This window comes from Neophocaena asiaeorientalis, unplaced genomic scaffold (genome assembly GCF_003031525.2).
Source record: "Neophocaena asiaeorientalis asiaeorientalis breed wild unplaced genomic scaffold, Neophocaena_asiaeorientalis_V1.1 scaffold364, whole genome shotgun sequence".
Classification (NCBI taxonomy): domain Eukaryota; kingdom Metazoa; phylum Chordata; class Mammalia; order Artiodactyla; family Phocoenidae; genus Neophocaena; species Neophocaena asiaeorientalis.
Genome location: NW_020172457.1, coordinates 4407488 through 4426349, shown reverse-complemented (window position 1 = coordinate 4426349; position 18862 = coordinate 4407488). Strand labels below are relative to the sequence as shown.

Genomic DNA, 18862 nt, shown 5'->3' with positions numbered 1-18862 from the left:
CAAAAGCAAGAATTAAAATCACTAGAAGTACTACTTCTCTGTGTGATCACGTGTCTCTGTGTGATCATATCTTTGTATACAGGCTTTGTATATAGGCTTATTTGTTTCACTTTTTTCAAAGATTATTTTTTCTTTTAAGTTAAATTTGTTTTCTAATTAAGTAAAAACATATACATAGTTCTAAAGGCAAAACCGTCAGTATCCTTTTGGAGATAATGGTTTTTATCCCTGTCTTCCTGTTTTGTCACTTCCCCTATAGCTGTCCCTTATTAGTTTCCTTTGTTTCTTTTTGAAGAAAGAAACAAACACAACACACATTACTTTTTCTCCTTTCTTACACAAAGGCAGCACCCTATAGCCATTATTCTGCACCTTGCTTTTTTTTTACTTTAATAGGATATCTTAGAGATTACCTCTTAGCAGTATATAGAGAGCTTCCTCATTCTGCTTTGTACCAGTATAGTACTCCATTGCATGGAATCTCTCGTGAAATTACTTTTTTAGAGTTTTAAATTTTAAAAGGATCATTCTGAATTCTTCGTGGAAATGACTTTTTTTTTCTTCTTTGCCCTTTTTTTCAGAAAAATCGTTGCTTATATGTATTTGGTGGCCAGCGATCAAAGACCTATTTGAATGATTTCTTTAGTTATGATGTGGATTCTGATCATGTAGACATAATATCAGATGGTACCAAGAAAGACTCTGGAATGGGTAAAGGCATTTAGTGATTCTTCTCTCATGTCTTAATTACTTTAGGTAGAAGACTATATCCCATTTTCTTTTCTTTCTAACCATTCTTTATCCTTTTCCCATTTGTTTAACTGAAGTGATTCTAAGAGGAAGAAAACCCTCTACCAGCTAAACTATTTAATTCAACCTGTTTAAAAATACTATATGAATTATTATTGTGATTTCCTTTGAGCAGAAAGACTGTGTGAATTTCTAAAGGAATTATGTGTGTACTTGCAATGGGTGATAGTAAGAATTAATAACTTAAAAACTGTATTATCCTGTATTTGCTAATTCTTTCTACCTCACTAAAGTGACTTGTATATTAGGCACATATAGTAGAGTATGTCTTTGTTCTGAGGGAAGACTTCACATAATTCATTGGTAATGCCGTATAGCTTTACAAGCTCTGCATCCAGGAAGTTATTCTCCTGGTAATAGGGTAACTAGTTTGCCTGAGATAATGCCAGTTCATGTATAATTATTAATAGTGCCCCATTCACTCTCAAAAGTGTCTTATTTTGGATAATTTACATAGTTACCCTGCTTAGTAGTCACTTTGCTTGTGATTGGTATACACAGAAGAATGGTATTTGTTTAAGACCCAATGGTTTAAAATGCCTAATTAGAGCAATAGGGTGAGAAATTAGATCAGCTTGCTTTTCCTTTTATCTATTATTTATAAATATATATATATTTTAAAATAGTTGTTTATATTTAGGAGGAATTTTTTTAAAAAACAAGATAGCACCATCATAAAAAAGTGCATGTGAAGTAGTTTGATCCTCAGGATCTTTCTCCCATACTTCCTACTGGGCAGAGGCTAGAGCTTTATTTTCTGAGGGAAATAGAGGCTCTGTGGAGGCAGAGGGAACAGGGTAGAAAATAGAATTAAGTCCAGGTACTGAACAGTGGAACTTCTAACCATTTCCCTGCTCTCATGATGCTAGGCATGTGTCTCCTACAAAAGGTTAGTATCACTTTCTCTGGAGAAAAATATGGCCTCATAAAAAAGATTTCCAGATACTATTGTTTGGGGATATGCTCCCCCCCGCCCATAAAATGTCTAATCTTGCCTGTTGGCTGCCAGTACAGTGGCTACTTTCGTGGCCCAGTCCCCCTACTGTGTTGCCTACAGTTGTACACATACTGTTTTCAATTAAATTTTATTTCTTCACTTTTTTTTTTTGGAGTATTGGTAGCCACCTGTTAGGGTGTTATGAGGTCTAACTAAGATCAGCTGAGTCAAGCGTCTGCCATACATCATGAGCTCAGGAAGCATTTCTTTTTTTTTTTTTTTTTTTGGCAGTACGCGGGCCTCTCACTGTTGTGGCCTCTCCCATTGCGGAGCACAGGCTCAGCGGCCATGGCTTACGGGCCCAGCCGCTCCGCAGCATGTGGTATCTTCCCGGACCAGGGCATGCACCCGTGTCCCCTGCATCAGCAGGAGGACTCTCAACCACTGCGCCACCAGGGAAGCCCCTATTTCTTCACTCTTAATGAACTGTCGGTTAAGTATCTTCTGTATTAGGACCTTCCCTATGAAAGAGAGAGACAAAAACAAAACAAACCTGAAAACAAATCTGGAGTGATGCACTGAACACAAGTACATGAAAATAATAATGATCAAGATCACTTTGGGTAGAGAAAAGGATACTGCATCCGTAAAACAATAATAGGATGTAATGAAAGATCAGAGACTTTTGGAAATAAATTTTGTTAAAATAAAAAGTAGGAGAGTTGTAAGACATCTGTCTCCCTAAAAATAGACAAAGAGACAGAGATGCAAATTGGAGAAAATAAGGATATTAGAAAATCAATATAGGAGGTCCAGTGTTGAACTCATAACAGTTTCTCCAACTATGGAGAACAAGGAAATGGAGGAGACTAGATTATAAAACAAAGAATTAACAGAAAATTTTCCTAAACTGGAAAGTATTGGTCTGCAAATTATAAATGGTCCCCTTTGGAAGTCAGTACATTGAATTTAGAAGAAAAAAAAAAAACCTTCTCAATCGGAAGGCACATCATTGTTCGTTGTGGAATTTTACATACCAGCCATAAAAAGAATATCTAAGAAGCTGCCCCTGTAAAATAAGGTTAGATTCAAAGGAACAGGTCTTAGAATGATAGGAATTTTCAGCAACATTGGAAGCTGATAAGGGGAAACAAGTTCTTAAAAATTCTGAAGGAAAATTATCATCAACCTGGAATTCTATTCCTAGCCAAGAAGGAAGAAATAGTATTTTCAGATATAACAGGTTTATTGGTGGGGTATGTGTTTGTTTGCAAGTAATAGAAAACGAAGAGAAGAATGGCTTAAAAAATAGGGAATCTTTTCTCTCACTGGACAAGAAATCCAGATGTAGATAATCTGGGACTGATGTAGTGACTCAAGAAATGTCATGAAGGCCCTCAGGTTCTTTTTAGTCTTTGTTTTTCTATTTTTAACTCGCTGTAGCCTCATGGTGGCAAGTTGGCTGAAGTACCTCAAACATCATGTCTTCATTCCAGATAGGAAAAAAGGAAGGAGAGCAAAATGTACACAGAAAGCTGCCTACTTACATTTCGTTGACTAGAACTGTGAAACCTGGCTTCAAGAGAGTCTGGGAAAGCAAGCGATTAGCTTTTCCAGCCTTTATATGGTACATAGGGGAAGGGGTTTGGAAATGGCTGTTGGATCGTGTAATTAAGAGTGTCTGCCACACAGGTTAAAAAAATGATAGATCTTTTATGCACTCTTTTTTAGGAAGTTAGTACACCATATACACTAACAAAAGGGAGTAAAAGTAGTTAAAAAGTACACCATATACACTAACAAAAGGGAGTAAAAGTAGTTAAAAAGAAAACATGCTGAGAGCTGAGGAAAAGAGAATCTAACACAGGAAAGCAGTGAAGGGCCATCCCAAGATGATACCTGCACAGCAAAGCTATGAGCATCCAGTTCAAATTGGAGCAGGAGGACACAGGAAAGTAGACCTCTCTTCCTCACCATAAATGAGGTTTCCAGATAAAAGTAGACTAAATAGATATGTTTGAGCAATTGGAATAAAAAGGTGTTAATCAGTAAATAATACCTGATGTAAAAGAGTAAGGATATGAACATAGTAGGAAAAGAAAAATTTTTTTAAATCAGGCATCATCATAGTACATTTCTTGGCTCTACAGTGAGCAGTATTTTCCTAATCATAATAATGCAAAAACTACAATCAATTTAACCAAAAATTGGGATAACATTTAGTGGGAGGATAGCGTCAATGTGGTATTGATAAAGTTCTTCATCTACTATAACAGGAGGTCAGTAGGTAGTGATGTTATGTAAAAATATGGAAAGAAATATTATAAGAAATGGCTAATAATATTACTTATCCTATCTAAAATTCTGTCTTATTTGTTTACTCATTTATTTTCTACTACCATAGGATAATGTGGAGGTATATGATTTAATCTTTGATTTCCTCTAGTTTTTAAGATTTAGTCTAATTTTCCATTAAAATAACTAGGCAGATGGAGGTAATAATCCCCTACAATCCTAATGCAGCTCTACCTGAAAAAGGTAGTGAAGATAGTGATTGGTTTGACAAGTATGTGTTGAAATCTCCTACATACTGGCTCAGTGCTAGACTAGGGAGGGATACAGTGGAGCTAGATGGTCATGGTCTCTCAGAGTGCTTATAATCTATCTACTAGGTAATATTCTGATGGATTATAGTAGCTATTCTTTATTTAGACCCTACTAAAAGCCAGTCACTAAGCATGGAGCTTTATAAATAGTTCTAATTGGTGGTATTATTCTCATTTACCAGATGAGAAAAATTGAACTCAGTGAAGTAGTATCTCAGTAATACATAACTAGATAATGATAGAGCTGGGATTTAGAAGTTGGAGTGCAAAGAAGGTTTTTTTTGTTTGTTTTGCTTTGTTTTTGACCATACTAAACTACTTCCAAGATTAAAAGGAAAAAGTGGCATAGTGATAGTGGCAAAGATTTAGCAAAAAATGCACTATAATAATAAGTAGACTTTAATGACTGTCATTTGAAGATTTTAAAAAATGAGATACTATTATTTAGTAATTTGCAAAATTGGTCAGTATGTTTCATTCATGGCTATGGATAGCTTTAGAGCCAGCATAGTATGATAATTGTTGTTCTTGTTCAATTTTGTTTTGATTATAAGAGTAATAATATGCTCATTGTAGAGAATTTGAAAAATACAGAAAGATGCAAAAAAGAAAATATATCAAACCATCCAGACATAATCTGTTAACATTTTAATGTATTTCCTTCTAGTCTTTTAAATGTATTTATTTTATAAAATTTAGCACAATTTTATATTCTGCTATTTTTAAACTTAAATTGTGGTAATTTTGTTCATCACTGTGGTTTTATTACTAAGACAAGTGGATTCATTCCTTAATTACTGCTATAATCAACTTTTATAAAATCAGAATCACCAATTTTGCTATGTGTTTTTAAATTTTTAATTGGTATGGTAATTTATCCCACAATGCAGACAAGTTCGTTGGTTAACTTAATAGTATTTGTTGGTCACCTGCTAGCATCTAAGTTTGACCTTCTCCCTTCTTTTCTCCCAATATATTTCAGCACTTTGTATATGCCAAGTATGTTTAGATCCATAGCTATGGACCTAGGGGACAAGATCCCTTCTCTCAAAGGACTCATTCTAATGGAGAGAGACCTGCACTTGCCTTCTAAGTACTGTGAAGAAAAAAAATTGGATGCTATAATAATGAGTATCATGGAAGGTCCCATTTAGGTAGAGTAGGTTGGGAAACCATCTCTGAGGACGTAATCTTTAAGATTTAAGAAAAGAAGTAGAGAATTAGGAAGAACCATGTTAAAAACTGAGAGAAATGCATGTACAAAGATACCAGAGCAGGAAAGAATTTAATGTGTTCCAGAAACAGAGGGGGTGCTAGTGCAGATCGAGGGTGAGGCAAGTTGATGTGAACAATGAGGTTAGAGAAATAGTTAAGTTTGATTATTCAGTGCTTTGTACAATACAAATACAAGAAATTTGGATTTCCCCCCCCACCATGAATAACATAGAAGGTTATTGAAAGGTTTAATGCTAGGTGGTTTTTTCTTTTCTTTTCTTTTCTTTTTTTTTAATTGAAGTATAATTGATTTACAATGTTATGTAGGTTTCTGGTGTACAGCAAAGTATTGCAGTTTTCTGTAGTATGTATATATATTGGGTTGGCCAAAAAGTGCCTTAGGTTTTTAAGTAAAAATAAAAGACACATTTTTCATTTTCACCAAGAACTTTATTGAACAATGTAGTCACCCTTTTGTTCCACTACCTTCTGCCATCTTTCAGGCAACTTCGTAATTCCATCTTGCCAGAACTTTTAATCTTTTTGAGCAAAGAACTCTTCCAGGTGCCTTTTACAGTCTTCCAGGGAATTGAAATATTTTCCATTAAGAGAATTTTGTAAAGACCGAAATAGATGGAAATCAGATGTGCAATGTCTGGTGAATACGGTGGATGAATCAGAACTTCCCAGCCAAGCTGTAACAGCTTTTGCCTGGTCATCAAAGAAACATGAGGTCTTAACGTTATCCTGATGGAAGATTATGCCTTTTCTATTGACTAATTGTGGACGCTTTTCATCAAGTGCTGCTTTCAAGTTGGTCTAATTGGCAGCAGTACTTATTGGAATTAATCATTTGGTTTTCCGGAAGGAGCTCGTAATAGGGGACTCCCTTCCAGTCCCACCATATACACAACATCACCTCTTTTGGATGAAGACCGGCCTTTGGTGTGGTTGGTAGTGGTTGATTTCACTTGCCCCACCATCTCTTCCCTTCCATATTATTACTTTTCATCTCCCATCACAAATTGTTTTTAAAACGGAACGTTTTTATTACATTTAAGTAGAGAATCGCATGCGGAAATACAGTCAAGAAGGCTTTTTTCACTTAACTTACGTGGAACCCAAACATCAAAGCGATGAACATAACCAAGCTGGTGCAAATGAGTTTCAGTGCTTGATTTGGATATTTTGAATATGTCGGCTATCTCCTGTGTGGTATAACGTTGATTGTTCTCAATTAATGTCTCAATTTGATTGCTGTCAACTTCAACTGGTCTACCCGACCGTGGAGCATCGTCCAGTTAGAATCTGCAGCACAAAACTTCGCAAACCACTTTTGACATGTTTGCTCAGTCACAGCACCTTCTCCATATGCTGCACTTTTTTTGCATTCCAGTTGTGTTTTTACCTTTCTTGAAATAATATGCCAAAAATGGTGCTTTTTTCTTCCAACTTAAATATTAAAATGGCTACACAGAAATTCACCAGTTTTGATGTCTTTTTTTAAATGCACGCTGAAAAAAAAAAAAAAAAATGCACGCTGATATGACAGCTGTCACAATCTAACAAAATTGTTTCAAATGAAGTTAAAGACAACTAACTGCTGCTAGAGCCATCATATGGGAAAAAACGAACGAACCTTTTGGCCAACCCAATACATATATGTGTGTATATATACTGTTTTTCAGATTCTTTTCCATTATACTTTATTACAAGATATTGAATAAAGTACGCTGTGCTATGCAGTAGGACCTTGTTTATCTATTTTATATATAGTAGTTTGTATCTGATAATCCCAAATTCTTAATTTATCCCTCTGACCCCCCTTCCCTTTTGGTAACCATAAGTTTATTTTCTATGTCTGTGAGTCTGTTACATGAGGTTCCACATGTAAGTAGTATCGTATGATATTTGTCTTTCTCTGGCTGACTTACTTCACTTAGAATGTCCATCCATGTTGCTGCAAATGAATGCTAGGGTTTTGATCTGATTAAAGTTCTGAAAGTATCACTTTTGTCTAAATGTACATTTTCCAAGTGGTTAATTTTGACAGTATGCCTATAAGTTGCATTGTCCAAAGCCTATATGTACAACCAGTGCTTTAACTGAGGATTTTTATGGCAGAATTGAGTATCTGGTTAGAACTACTTGGAAAATTTTCCTGCCTAAAAATGTTGCCATTATTACTTAGAATTGTGGAACCTCAGTGGCTCTGTTGGCATATTAGAGTGAAACTGAAATTACTTTCTTTTCATTTTTCTTTCTTATTTTTTTCTCTCTCCCTCTCTCCTTCCCATAAGTCACTTCCATCCCTCCTTCCTTTACTCTTCTCTCTTCCTCCCTCTCTTCCTTCCCATTTTTCCCTTCTCTGCTCTCTTTCTTAAGCCTCCTGTTCTCTCTCTGTCTTTCCTGTGCACCCTCCACTCCTACCCCACGGGCTTCTGAACAGTGGCCAGGATAGAGGATCACTGTTCTAGCTCTCCAAAGCCTATCTCAGTCCTTGATCAAATAACCCACGGCAAGTTACTTAATGTCTCCCCTTATTTTGCATGTCTGTAAGTGACCCAAATTATATTTTAAGTAAAATTGTATCTCACTTATGGCTACTCTAGGAGTAGAGATGGTTTGACTCTCTTTTGGGCTGGTGTCATTGTTGGGTATATCAGTTTTCACAAGTATATGTCAATACTGCCTACAGGTTGATCTATCCAGTAATCAAGTCATGTTAATTTTACCTCCCATCTTCTCTCTATTCCCATTGCTATTTCACTAGTTTGGACTGCCAACACCTGTTTGGCCTCTGTTTCTAGTCCTCTTCTTCCTGTGTACCCCATCCCTCCCCCAACCCATTCTCCACACTTTGAGCAGAATACAGCTGTTCTGCATTACCAATTAAGTACAGAACCATACACTTCAACATTTATTCAACAGATACTTTTTGGTCACCTACTAGGTGCCAGATAATAATCTAAGCACTAGGGTTACAACTGTGAATAAAAGCTCTAACTTCATGGATCTTACAGTTGTGTATAGGGAGGAAAAAGAAGTAGATTGACACCTTACCTTTTGATTTAGTACTAAGATATGAAAAAAAAAATTCTTTTGACCCTGCTGTGAGGCTTATGTGATCTTAGTTCCCCAACCAGGGATCAAACCCAGACCTCCGGCAGTGAAAGCACCAAGTCCTAACCACTGGACCGCCAGGGAATTCCCAGAAAATATCTTTTAAAAAATATAAACAGATGATTTTTCTTCTCCCTTGCTTAAACTCTTTTTATCGTTCCTTTTTGCCCTCATGATTAAGTCTAAACTCAGCCTGACTCAGATTCCTTTATGATATGCCTCAGCTTAGGTAGTTCCCCATTCTTGGTGTCCACCCTCAGCTTGCCACCAATTCTTTGTTTTATGACCACTGAATATTAATTCTCTATCGATAGCATATTTTTTCATGCCTTTGGGTTTTTGCCCATACTCTTTTCCCTACCTGAATCACTCTTTCCTCCTACCTCCAAAATGTAGCTAACTTGCGCTCATCTTTCATATCTTAGCTTATAGATCATTGTCTCCTGAAATTGTTTAACTCCTCAAACCCAAGTTAGGAATTAGAGCATATGGTTCTAACCTTAATTGTTAGCACGATTCTGAATATTCATCTGGCAGTATAATTTTGACTCTGCTTTTCAAAACCTGTAAAAAAGCTCAACTGAAATACACAGACTTTATTCAGGATTTCTGAAGAACATTCAGTCTTTTCAGTACTCTAGATCTAAAAGTTTTTTCACTGGATTAAGTTAGACAAATCAGAATACCTCATGTCAGAACTATGGTATATGTATTGTCTTCCCATAGAGTTACTTTTACCTGATTTTTAAAAGTCTGTTTAAATTTTAATTTTATCTTACTAGATTATTACTTATTATGTAAGCCATTCAAAATCCTTTTAAGGACAAGACAGGGTACTATTTAAACCTCTACATTGTTAAGTATTCTGAGAAAATACCAATTTTATTATATGGCTGCTCTAGCTTGTTTAAACATTCTATTTATTAACTGTTCTTCTAAACCTGTTTTATTACAGTTAATTACTATAATTTGAAATGGACTTAACACATAATTACTATGTTTATCTGCAGTTCAGTAATGTGGGTTACTTGATTAAAACTGCTTTTATGTGAGTTTCAAATTGGATTGTTTGCAATCTTAGAAGAAATTTGTGTGAACTGTTGAGACCAATTAGAGACGGTATATCTAATTATAAAATTGCTGCTGCTTGTTATAATTTTTTATTAAGTCAGATACTGTAAAATCTTAAATGATTGCTCTTTATAATTACTTAAATGAATTATCTCAGATTTAACATTTTAAGATCTGAAAAAAATCAACTCTTATTTTTTTTTCAACTCTCATTTTTTTAACTAGAGTGTAACAGTTTTATGTTCCCCTCAGAAAGAAACTAATTTAAATCAGTGGATTGACAGCTGCTTGGAAAGAAGGGATTTATTAGTATTGTGTCTAACACATACATAATTACATCAAAATTCAGCACATCTAAAATTTGGGTTTATTTCTGAATAACTTTTGGCAATAAGTATGTGAACACAAGGGGTTTAGCAGACTCTCCATATGTAAGCTCTGTTTAACACTAGTTGAAAATTATGTTTAGAAGGTCTGTCACACCACCAGAACTTTATGTTTGCTGAAGAAACTCAGTCTATTATACTGGGATTACTTTCTCATATCTGTATTGTTCAAGATAACAAACATATATTGTGTCTTCAACATTTGCCAGATACTAAGTTGGGCAGTGATGGTACAGAGCTCTTACAGTCTAATCCCTGTTCTATAGTAGTTCATGTGTTTACTTGTTGTGTTCCTTAAATCCTGTCGACTGTATTTTCCCACATCTGCCACTGTTTATTCCATTCTGTCCTGAGCATAGTGGCAGATTGATATAATTGAAAGAATAGTGAATTCAGAGTCAGAAGATTTGGTCTCTCTTCATCTGGGTCTGCCACTCATCCTTCAGTAGCTTTGGCAAAGTTGTATAACTTCTCTGGACTTGATTATTCATCTGAAAATGAGGGGATTGGACCAGTTGATCTTAAGGCCTCATCTGGCTCCAGAATTTTGACAGTTAAATTTCATTCCTTTTTGCTGTTATCAGGCTGTGAAAATAACAAATGAGGGCTGTGTTAGTTATGTCTGCAAGATATGATTTATCTATAAACATATTTTCGTGAAAACCTTAAAAGCAGAATCTTACTGATTTTCATTTCAGCCCTGGGAATGTCCTTATTGTGCTTATTGACATTGAGTTTTTTTTGTTTTTCTTTTTCTTAATCTGTGTGTGTGTGTGTGTGTGTGAGAGAGAGAGAGAGAGAGAGAGAGAAGTTCTTATGTTTTTGACCCTTTTAGACTTCTATGAGTTAACTATAAATAAGGCCAATTCAGCAATACATAGAAGACTCTGAAGCTAATGATTTGCTATCATTAATAAAGATTAGTTACTGAGCTAGGAAATGGTAGTGCTTATTTTTAATGTAACTAGGCTTCATTGCTTTCTATTTAGAATCTTTTATATTAGGTGTGCCATTATTCTGATAAATTGGATTATGTACTTTTTTTCTTCTCAACGTTACTGGTAATAATAAATTTCCATAACTTCCACCTTTCACTCTCACAGGGGTGTTTTTGCTAGTTATAAGCCTATAAAAGTATCTCACATTTTTAATATAAAATTTAGGTTATTCGATAGTAAATGTGAATTAAAGTTCACCTGTAAAAACAAACATTTGAGAACACTAAAGACAATTTTGAAAATGAAAGGTAATGTAATACTACTAAATATTTATAAAGCTACAATTTTGTACAGATTAATGGAATGGAATACAACAGATAATATAAAATATCCCTAAGTACATATGAGAATTTAGTATATGGTAAAGTGGCATTTCCAGTCAGAGAAGGAAAATAGATTATGCAATAAATGACACTGAAATGTCACTTAAGACCTGGCAATAAGCAAAAAGTAAAACCCTGACTCTAATTGATGTCTATTTATCACAAAAAATTCTAGGTAGACTCAAGTTTTATACTTAAGAAATAAAAATATAAGTCTAGGGCTTCCCTGGTGGTACAGTGGTTGAGAGTCTGCCTGCCGATACAGGGGACACGGGTTCGTGCCCCGGTCTGGGAGGATCCCACATGCCACGGAGTGGCTGGGCCTGTGAGCCATGGCCGCTGGGCCTGTGCATCTGGAGCCTGTGCTCCGCAACAGGAGGGGCCGCAACAGTGAGAGGCCCACATACCGCAAAAATAATAATAAGTCTAATTGTTTTGAATAATTTAGGATTGGGAGACCTTTCCAGATATGACACAAAACCTAGAAGCTATAAATAAAGAGATTTAGTTTGATTTTTTGCAAATTAAAAGATTTTATAAGGAAAAATACCTAAATGTCAAATAATAAATGGCAAAATAGCAACTGAGACAAAGGTTAATATCCTACTATATAAACAAAAGACTCTTACAAATCAATAAAAAAAGGAGTAATTTTCTAGTAGAACAATGGCAAACGACATAACTAGGTAGTTCAAAGAAAAAATTCAAATAGCTGGCAAACTTACTTCTATATAGATGCTCAGCTTCATTCGTTTAAAAAAATTTTTAAATGTAAATTAAAAGATCACTCATTGAATGTTGATATCTAGTAAAATATAAAATACATATACTCTTTGACCAAGCATTTTTTTCAAGGAATTTATCCTACTTACATATTTGTACAGATGCATAAAAAATAAGTTGTACAGAGATACTTATTGTGGTATTGTTTGCAAAATTAAAAAATCTGGAAACAACTTTAATTATCCACCAACAGGTAACCAGTTAAATAAATTGTGGTTGATCTATTCAGTGAGATGAATTCTTTGTAGCTTAATGCCACTGAGATAGATCAGTAAGTACTACATCACTGAGTGTCAAAAGCTAGTTGGAATTTTACAAAAAGCAAATAATGAGTGGTAGAAACCCAGGTTCAGGTAAAATAATAGAAGTTCTAAAATAATCCTAAAATTTATATGGAACCACAGAAGACCCAGAATTGCAAAAGCAATCCTGAGAAAGAAGGACAAAGCTGGAGGGTATAACCCTTCCAGACCTCAGACTATACTACAAAGCTGCAGTAATCAAAAGAGCATGGTATTAGCACAAAACAGACATATAGATCAATGGAACAGAATAGGGAGCCCAGAAATAAACCCACATACTTAATGGTCAATTAATCTACAACGAAAGAGGCAAGAATATACAATGGAGAAAAAGTCTCTTCAGCAAGTGGTGTTGGGAAAGTTGGACAGCTACATGTAAAATAATGACATTAGAACATTGCCTCATACAAAAATAAAAATAAACTCAAACTCATCTATATACAAAAATAAACGAAAATGGTTTAAAGACCTAAATGTAAGATGACACCGTAAAACTCCAAGAAGAAAACATAGGTGGAACACTCTGCGACATAAATCGTAGCAATATTTTATTAGATCAATCTCCCAAGGCAAAAGAAATAAAAGCAAAAATAAACAAATGGGACCTAATCAAGCTTAAAAGCTTTTACACAGCAAAGGAAACCATCAACAAAACGAAAAGACGACCTACGGAATGGGAGAAAACATTTGCAAATGATGCAACCAACAAGAGGTTAATATCCAAAGCATACAAACAGCTCATACAACTCAATATCAAAAAACAAACAATCATTGGGTTTCCCTGGTGGCGCAGTGGTTGAGAGTCCGCCTGCCGATGCAGGGGACGTGGGTTCGTGCCCCGGTCCGGGAAGATCCCACGTGCCGCGGAGCGGCTAGGCCCGTGAGCCATGGCCGCTGAGCCTACGCGTCCGGAGCCTGTGCTCCACAACGGGAGAGGCTACAACAGTGAGAGGCCCACGTACCGCAAAAAAAAAAAAAAAAACAGGCAAAAAATGGGCAGAAGACCTGAATGGACATTTTTCCAAAGAAGACATACTGCTGGCTAACAGGCACACAAGAAGATGCTCAGCATTGCTAATTATTAGAGAAATGCAAATCAAAACCACAATGAGGTATCCCCTCACACCTGTCAGAATGGCTATCATCAAAAAGTCTACAAATAACAAACGTTGGAGGGGATGTGGAGAAAAGGGAACCCTCATGCACTGTTGGTGAAATGTAAACTGGTGCAGCCACTATGTAAAACAGTATGGAGGTTCCTTAAAAAACTAAAAATAGGACTGTCATAGGATCCAGCAATCCCACTCCTGGGTATATATCTGGAAAAAACAAAAACTTTAATTTGAAAAGATACATGTACCCCAATGTTCATAGCAACACTATTTATAATAGTCAAGACATAGAAGCAACCCAAGTGCCTGTCAACATATGATTGGCCTAAGAAGATGTGGGGGGTGTGTGTGTGTGTGTGTGTGTGTGTGTGTGTGTGTATATGTATTACTCAGCCATAAAAAAGAATGAATTATTGCCATTTGCAGCAACGTGGATGGACTTAGAGAACATAATGATTAGTGAAATGTCAGACAAAGACAAATACTATATGATATCACTTATATGTGGAATCTAAAAAATAATCAAGTGAATCTATATACAAAACAGAAACAGACTCACAGACTTAGAGAATGAACTTACGGTTACCAGGGGGGAAGGGTGGTGGGGAGGGATAGATTGGGAGTTTAGGATTGACATGTACACACTGCTATATTTAAAATAGATAACCAACAAGGACCTACTGTTTAGCACAGGGAACCCTGCTCAATATTTTGTAATAACCTAAATGGGAAGAGAATTTGAAAGAGAATAGATACTTGTAAATGTAAAAAAAAAAAAAAGAAAAAAAGAAAAGGATATGGAGAAGCATACATATCCAAAGCATACAAACAGCTCATACAACTCAGTATCAGAAAACAAATAATCATTGGGTTTCCCTGGTGGCGCAGTGGTTGAGAGTCCGCCTGCCGATGCAGGGGACACTGGTTCGTGTCCTGGTCCCGGAAGATCCCACATGCCGTGGAGCGCCTAGGCCCATGAGCCATGGCCACTGAGCCTGCGCATCTTAACAGCAATTCCAGGAGAAGACAAAAATGAAAATTTAAGAAGTTGAAATAATTGATGAAATAAGAGGTAAATTTCCTAGAATTCAGAAAAGGTGAAAGGCTTCAGACTGGTGAAAGGGCGTGTAGTATGCTAAATAGGAAAAATAAGGAGAAACACATACCTAGGCATATTTATTAAAGTAAAATTAAGAATATTAAAGACATAAAGGAAATTCTGAAAGATTTCAGAGACAAAGAGCAGGTGACCTGCAGGGAACAAAAAGATAGAGAGCTAGGTATCAGCTCAACAGCAATAGTGAATGGAAGAAAATAGTAAACTTTAAAAATACTCAAGGAAAATGTCTTTGAACCAAGCAATTTATATCCTCCTAACTTTCATACAAGGATAAAATACAATATTATCAGGTATTTTTGCCTCGAAGCTTTCAATATGAAAACCCATATTGAGAGGTGGTGATCAAATTACCTTGAGGAAGTTTATTGTTGACTGAAGACAAACAAAATTCTAAGCAGTGAAAATATGATGGGGGAGGGGAATGGGGCACCGTATAAATTCAGGTGTTGTGATTGGACTTACAGGGAAGAACATGTTCTGCATTATTAAAACTTTTTCATTCCAAAATGTCTTGTACAAGGCTTAAGACCTAATAGGTCTTTATTTTCTTTCAAACTTCCTTTTCTTTTCCTGTGTCATATATCACTGCCAATATTTCTTACATCCCATGTCATTCTTTACCTTGGATTCATTTTTGTTTGTTAGAATAGCTCCTGAAAGAATCTTTTCAGATGCAGTCATTGATATGAACTTTAATATTTCTGCTGATCCAAAAGTTCTTTTATGTTGACCTCATTGTTGGGGTTGCTAGTTTAACAGGAAATAGAATTTTAGTTCCATATCTTTTTATATTCCAAGGAATTTTAAAGTTATTACTCCATTTTGTATTCTAGCATTCTGTTACTGATAAAAGGTCTAATGTTAGTTAGATACTTATTCCTCTGTATATAGTAACCTACTTTTCCCCTCCCTAGAAGCTTTTAGAATTTTCTTTTAATTCCTGAATTTTTGAAGTTTTACTAGGAGATATGTATATAAAGTCTTTTTTTTTTAATAGCCAAGCTAGTTGTTTTTTGTTTCTTAATTAATTTACTATTTATTTATTTTTGGCTGTGTTGGGTCTTCGTTTCTGTGCAAGGGCTTTCTGTAGTTGTGGCAAGCGGGGGCCACTCTTGATCACGGTGTGTGGGCCTTTCACTGTTGCAGCCTCCCTTGTTGCGGGGCACAGGCTCCAGACGCGCAGGCTCAGTAGTTGGTGGCTCACTGGCCTAGTTGCTCCGTGGCATGTGGGATCTTCCCAGACCAGGGCTCGAACCCGTGTCCCCTGCATTGGCAGGCAGATTCTCAACCACTGTGCCACCAGGGAAGCCCCCCCACCTTTTTTTTTTTTTTTAATAAAACGTGCTTAGTGCCCCAGGCTCTTTCAAACAGGACACCCACTTTTTTTCTTCCATTCAGGGAAATTTTCTTTATTTCCTTCTTCTACATTATTTCATTTCTCCTTCTGGTGCTCTTTTCAGACAAAGTTTTTACTTCAATGGCTTTATCCTCTGTATCTCTTAACATTTCTATCATAATTTCTATATCTTTATGCTATATATTCTGGTAATTTATCAATTTTATCTTGAGATGACTGACTTTGTTTTTAACTGTGCACATTTTATTTTCATTTTGTTATTTCATTTTTTTGTCATAGTTTTACTTTTTAACATCTTTTCATACTCTGCTTCTTTTTAAGGAAGCTTATTTTTGTTTTACACATGTAACGTTCTCTTCACTCTACAAGGATAATGAGTTTGCGTTTTTTCTTCTAAGTTCTGTTCTTTTCTATGATTTATCTTTTCCTGTTGTTCTGTTTGTTCATCTAGGTCCCTCTCCTTACATTGCTGATTTTTTTCTCATATTGTCATGTGATTCCTGTCTAAACATTAAAATTTATGAATAAGTTTATGTATCAGTTAAGAAAGGTAGTTGACAGTGGTTTCCTGTGCATTGTATGTCTCTCTTTCCCAGTGGCCTTCTCCCTTAAATCAGACACTGACTGAGGGTTTTATATAAATGCATGGTACATGCAGGCTTTTTTATAGGATGTGTAAACTGAGAATAGACCCCTGTGTCCTTATTAGAAGCTCTCCCACAGGAGTGCTTCTCAAGGTCTACTCCTGCTTTTTGTATTTGATGACTTATTCTGAAATTTTCCATCTTTTATCTCTGGTGAGTTGGGCTCTCTTTTCCTTGGCTGTGATCTCCTGTCAGTATAACCCCAACTGCTATTTCTCAAGATTCCTCAAAATTTCTTATCTATTGATACTTTCTTGACATACTTTCTTCTTCTCTAGACCTTTTTTTTTTGTTTTTCTTTTTGCTAGAATATTGTTTCTGCCAATTCAAGCGGGATGATGGGAAAGAGGGGTGATGTAGTTAGTGTTCAGTTTTCTGTCTAAAACCAAAAGCCCCAACCTTTAGATTTCATAAGCAGCTTCTGTCAGTAGTAAAAATTCAAGTCTAAAATGCCTACTAGGGCTAGACCATAATTCTTTGATGCATGTGTACATGTAATTTTTTACATTTTAATTTTCTTTAATAAGAATGCATAAAATCTTCATTTAAAGTGAAAAATGGGGTTTTTTTCCTTCTGTACAAAGGAGATAACACATTAGATTTAGAGTATTACAGAAAATGGACATTTTTAATAGTTTCTTGGAGAAATCCAGACTGCTTTTGAAGGTAGATATGAAAAACTGTATTATTTTTTTATTGAAGTACTGTTGATTTACAATGTTGTGTTAGTTTCTGGTACAGCAAAGTGATTCCATTATAGATTATTATAAGATACTGAATATAGTTTCCTGTGCCATACAGTAGGACCTTGTTGTTTATTTTGTATATAGTAGTTTGTATCTGCAAATCCCAAGCACCTAATTTATCCACACCTGCCTTCTCCTTTGGTAACCATAAGTTTGTTTTCTATGTCTATGAGTCGGTTTCTGTTCTGTAAATAAGTTCATTTGTATCATATTTTAGATTCCACGTATAAGTGATGATGTATGATATTTGTCTTCCTCTTTCTGACTTCACTTAGTGGTAATCTCTAGGTCCATCCATGTTGCTGCAAATGACATTATTTCATTCTTTTTTATGGCTGAGTAGTATTCCATTTTATACACACACACACACACACACACACACACACACCATGTCTTCTTTATCCTTCCATCTGTTGATGGACATTTAGGTTGCTTCCATGTCTTCACTATTGTAAATAGTGCTGCTGTGAACATTGGAGTGCATGTATCTTTTCAAATCAGAGCAAAAAATTATTTTTATTGGTTTTTGTATTGAAATGTTTTTTAAATTGTTACTGTATGTGGAATGGAGTAGAAATAGGAATTAAACTTAAGTACAATTTGTAAAATTTACGCAGAAGGTCATTAACATGGATGCATTCAGTGTAAGTTTGAATTAACCCCCTGATCTTTAGGAACTTCAGATGTAAGTTTTCATTTTTATATTTTAGAGAAAAAAATCAAAAATACTTTTTAATACCTAGTTTTAGTTTTGCAACTAAATGATTTAAAAACGTTGTTTTTAGTGCCAGTAAAACTGTCTTTTGACAATTTTATGAATTCCCTTTCCATCTAAATAACAGCATTCCAAATATTAATGTAAAATTTTGTTCATGAGAAATTTGGGAGTATGTGTGAGAATTTTTCACTTATTACTAATAGTCCCCAGTATTTATACCCAGATGTATTTTTTTCCTGTATTTTGGTTTAGATTTTTCTTCTTTTCTTGTAACTATAAAATCAATATATATTGAAACTTTTCATATTCTATAATAGAAAGTTAAAATGTCCTAACTTCCCCCCTCCAATAATTATTATTTATCTTTTGGTGTATGTTCTTTTATGTTTCTTCAATTCACGTACACACATATATATAAACGTTTTTCCTTGTCATTAGTATGCAATAAAAATTATATTTGTAAGGGTATGTAAACTTAAGGAGTAATAGCAATTCTGTCCTTGAGAGAGTGTACATTTGAATATTCTTAGAGTAAAATATTTGGATACCTTGAAAAAGTTTCAGTGAAACTTTTTTTTTTTTTTTTTTTTTTCTGTGTGTTTTCTGCTCCA

At 35.2% G+C, this 18862-nt stretch overlaps 1 protein-coding gene across 5 annotated transcripts in view; it reads left to right on the top strand.

Moving 5' to 3' along the window:
• The window catches only part of MKLN1 (muskelin 1), a 178216-nt gene that overhangs the window by 129948 nt on the left and 29406 nt on the right, over nt 1-18862 (top strand). For all 5 annotated transcript variants that reach the window (XM_024737953.1, XM_024737950.1, XM_024737951.1 and 2 more), the window contains exon 12: nt 582-711. In XM_024737953.1, the coding sequence (XP_024593721.1) occupies nt 582-711 (130 nt within the window). The remainder of the gene's footprint in view (nt 1-581; nt 712-18862) is intronic.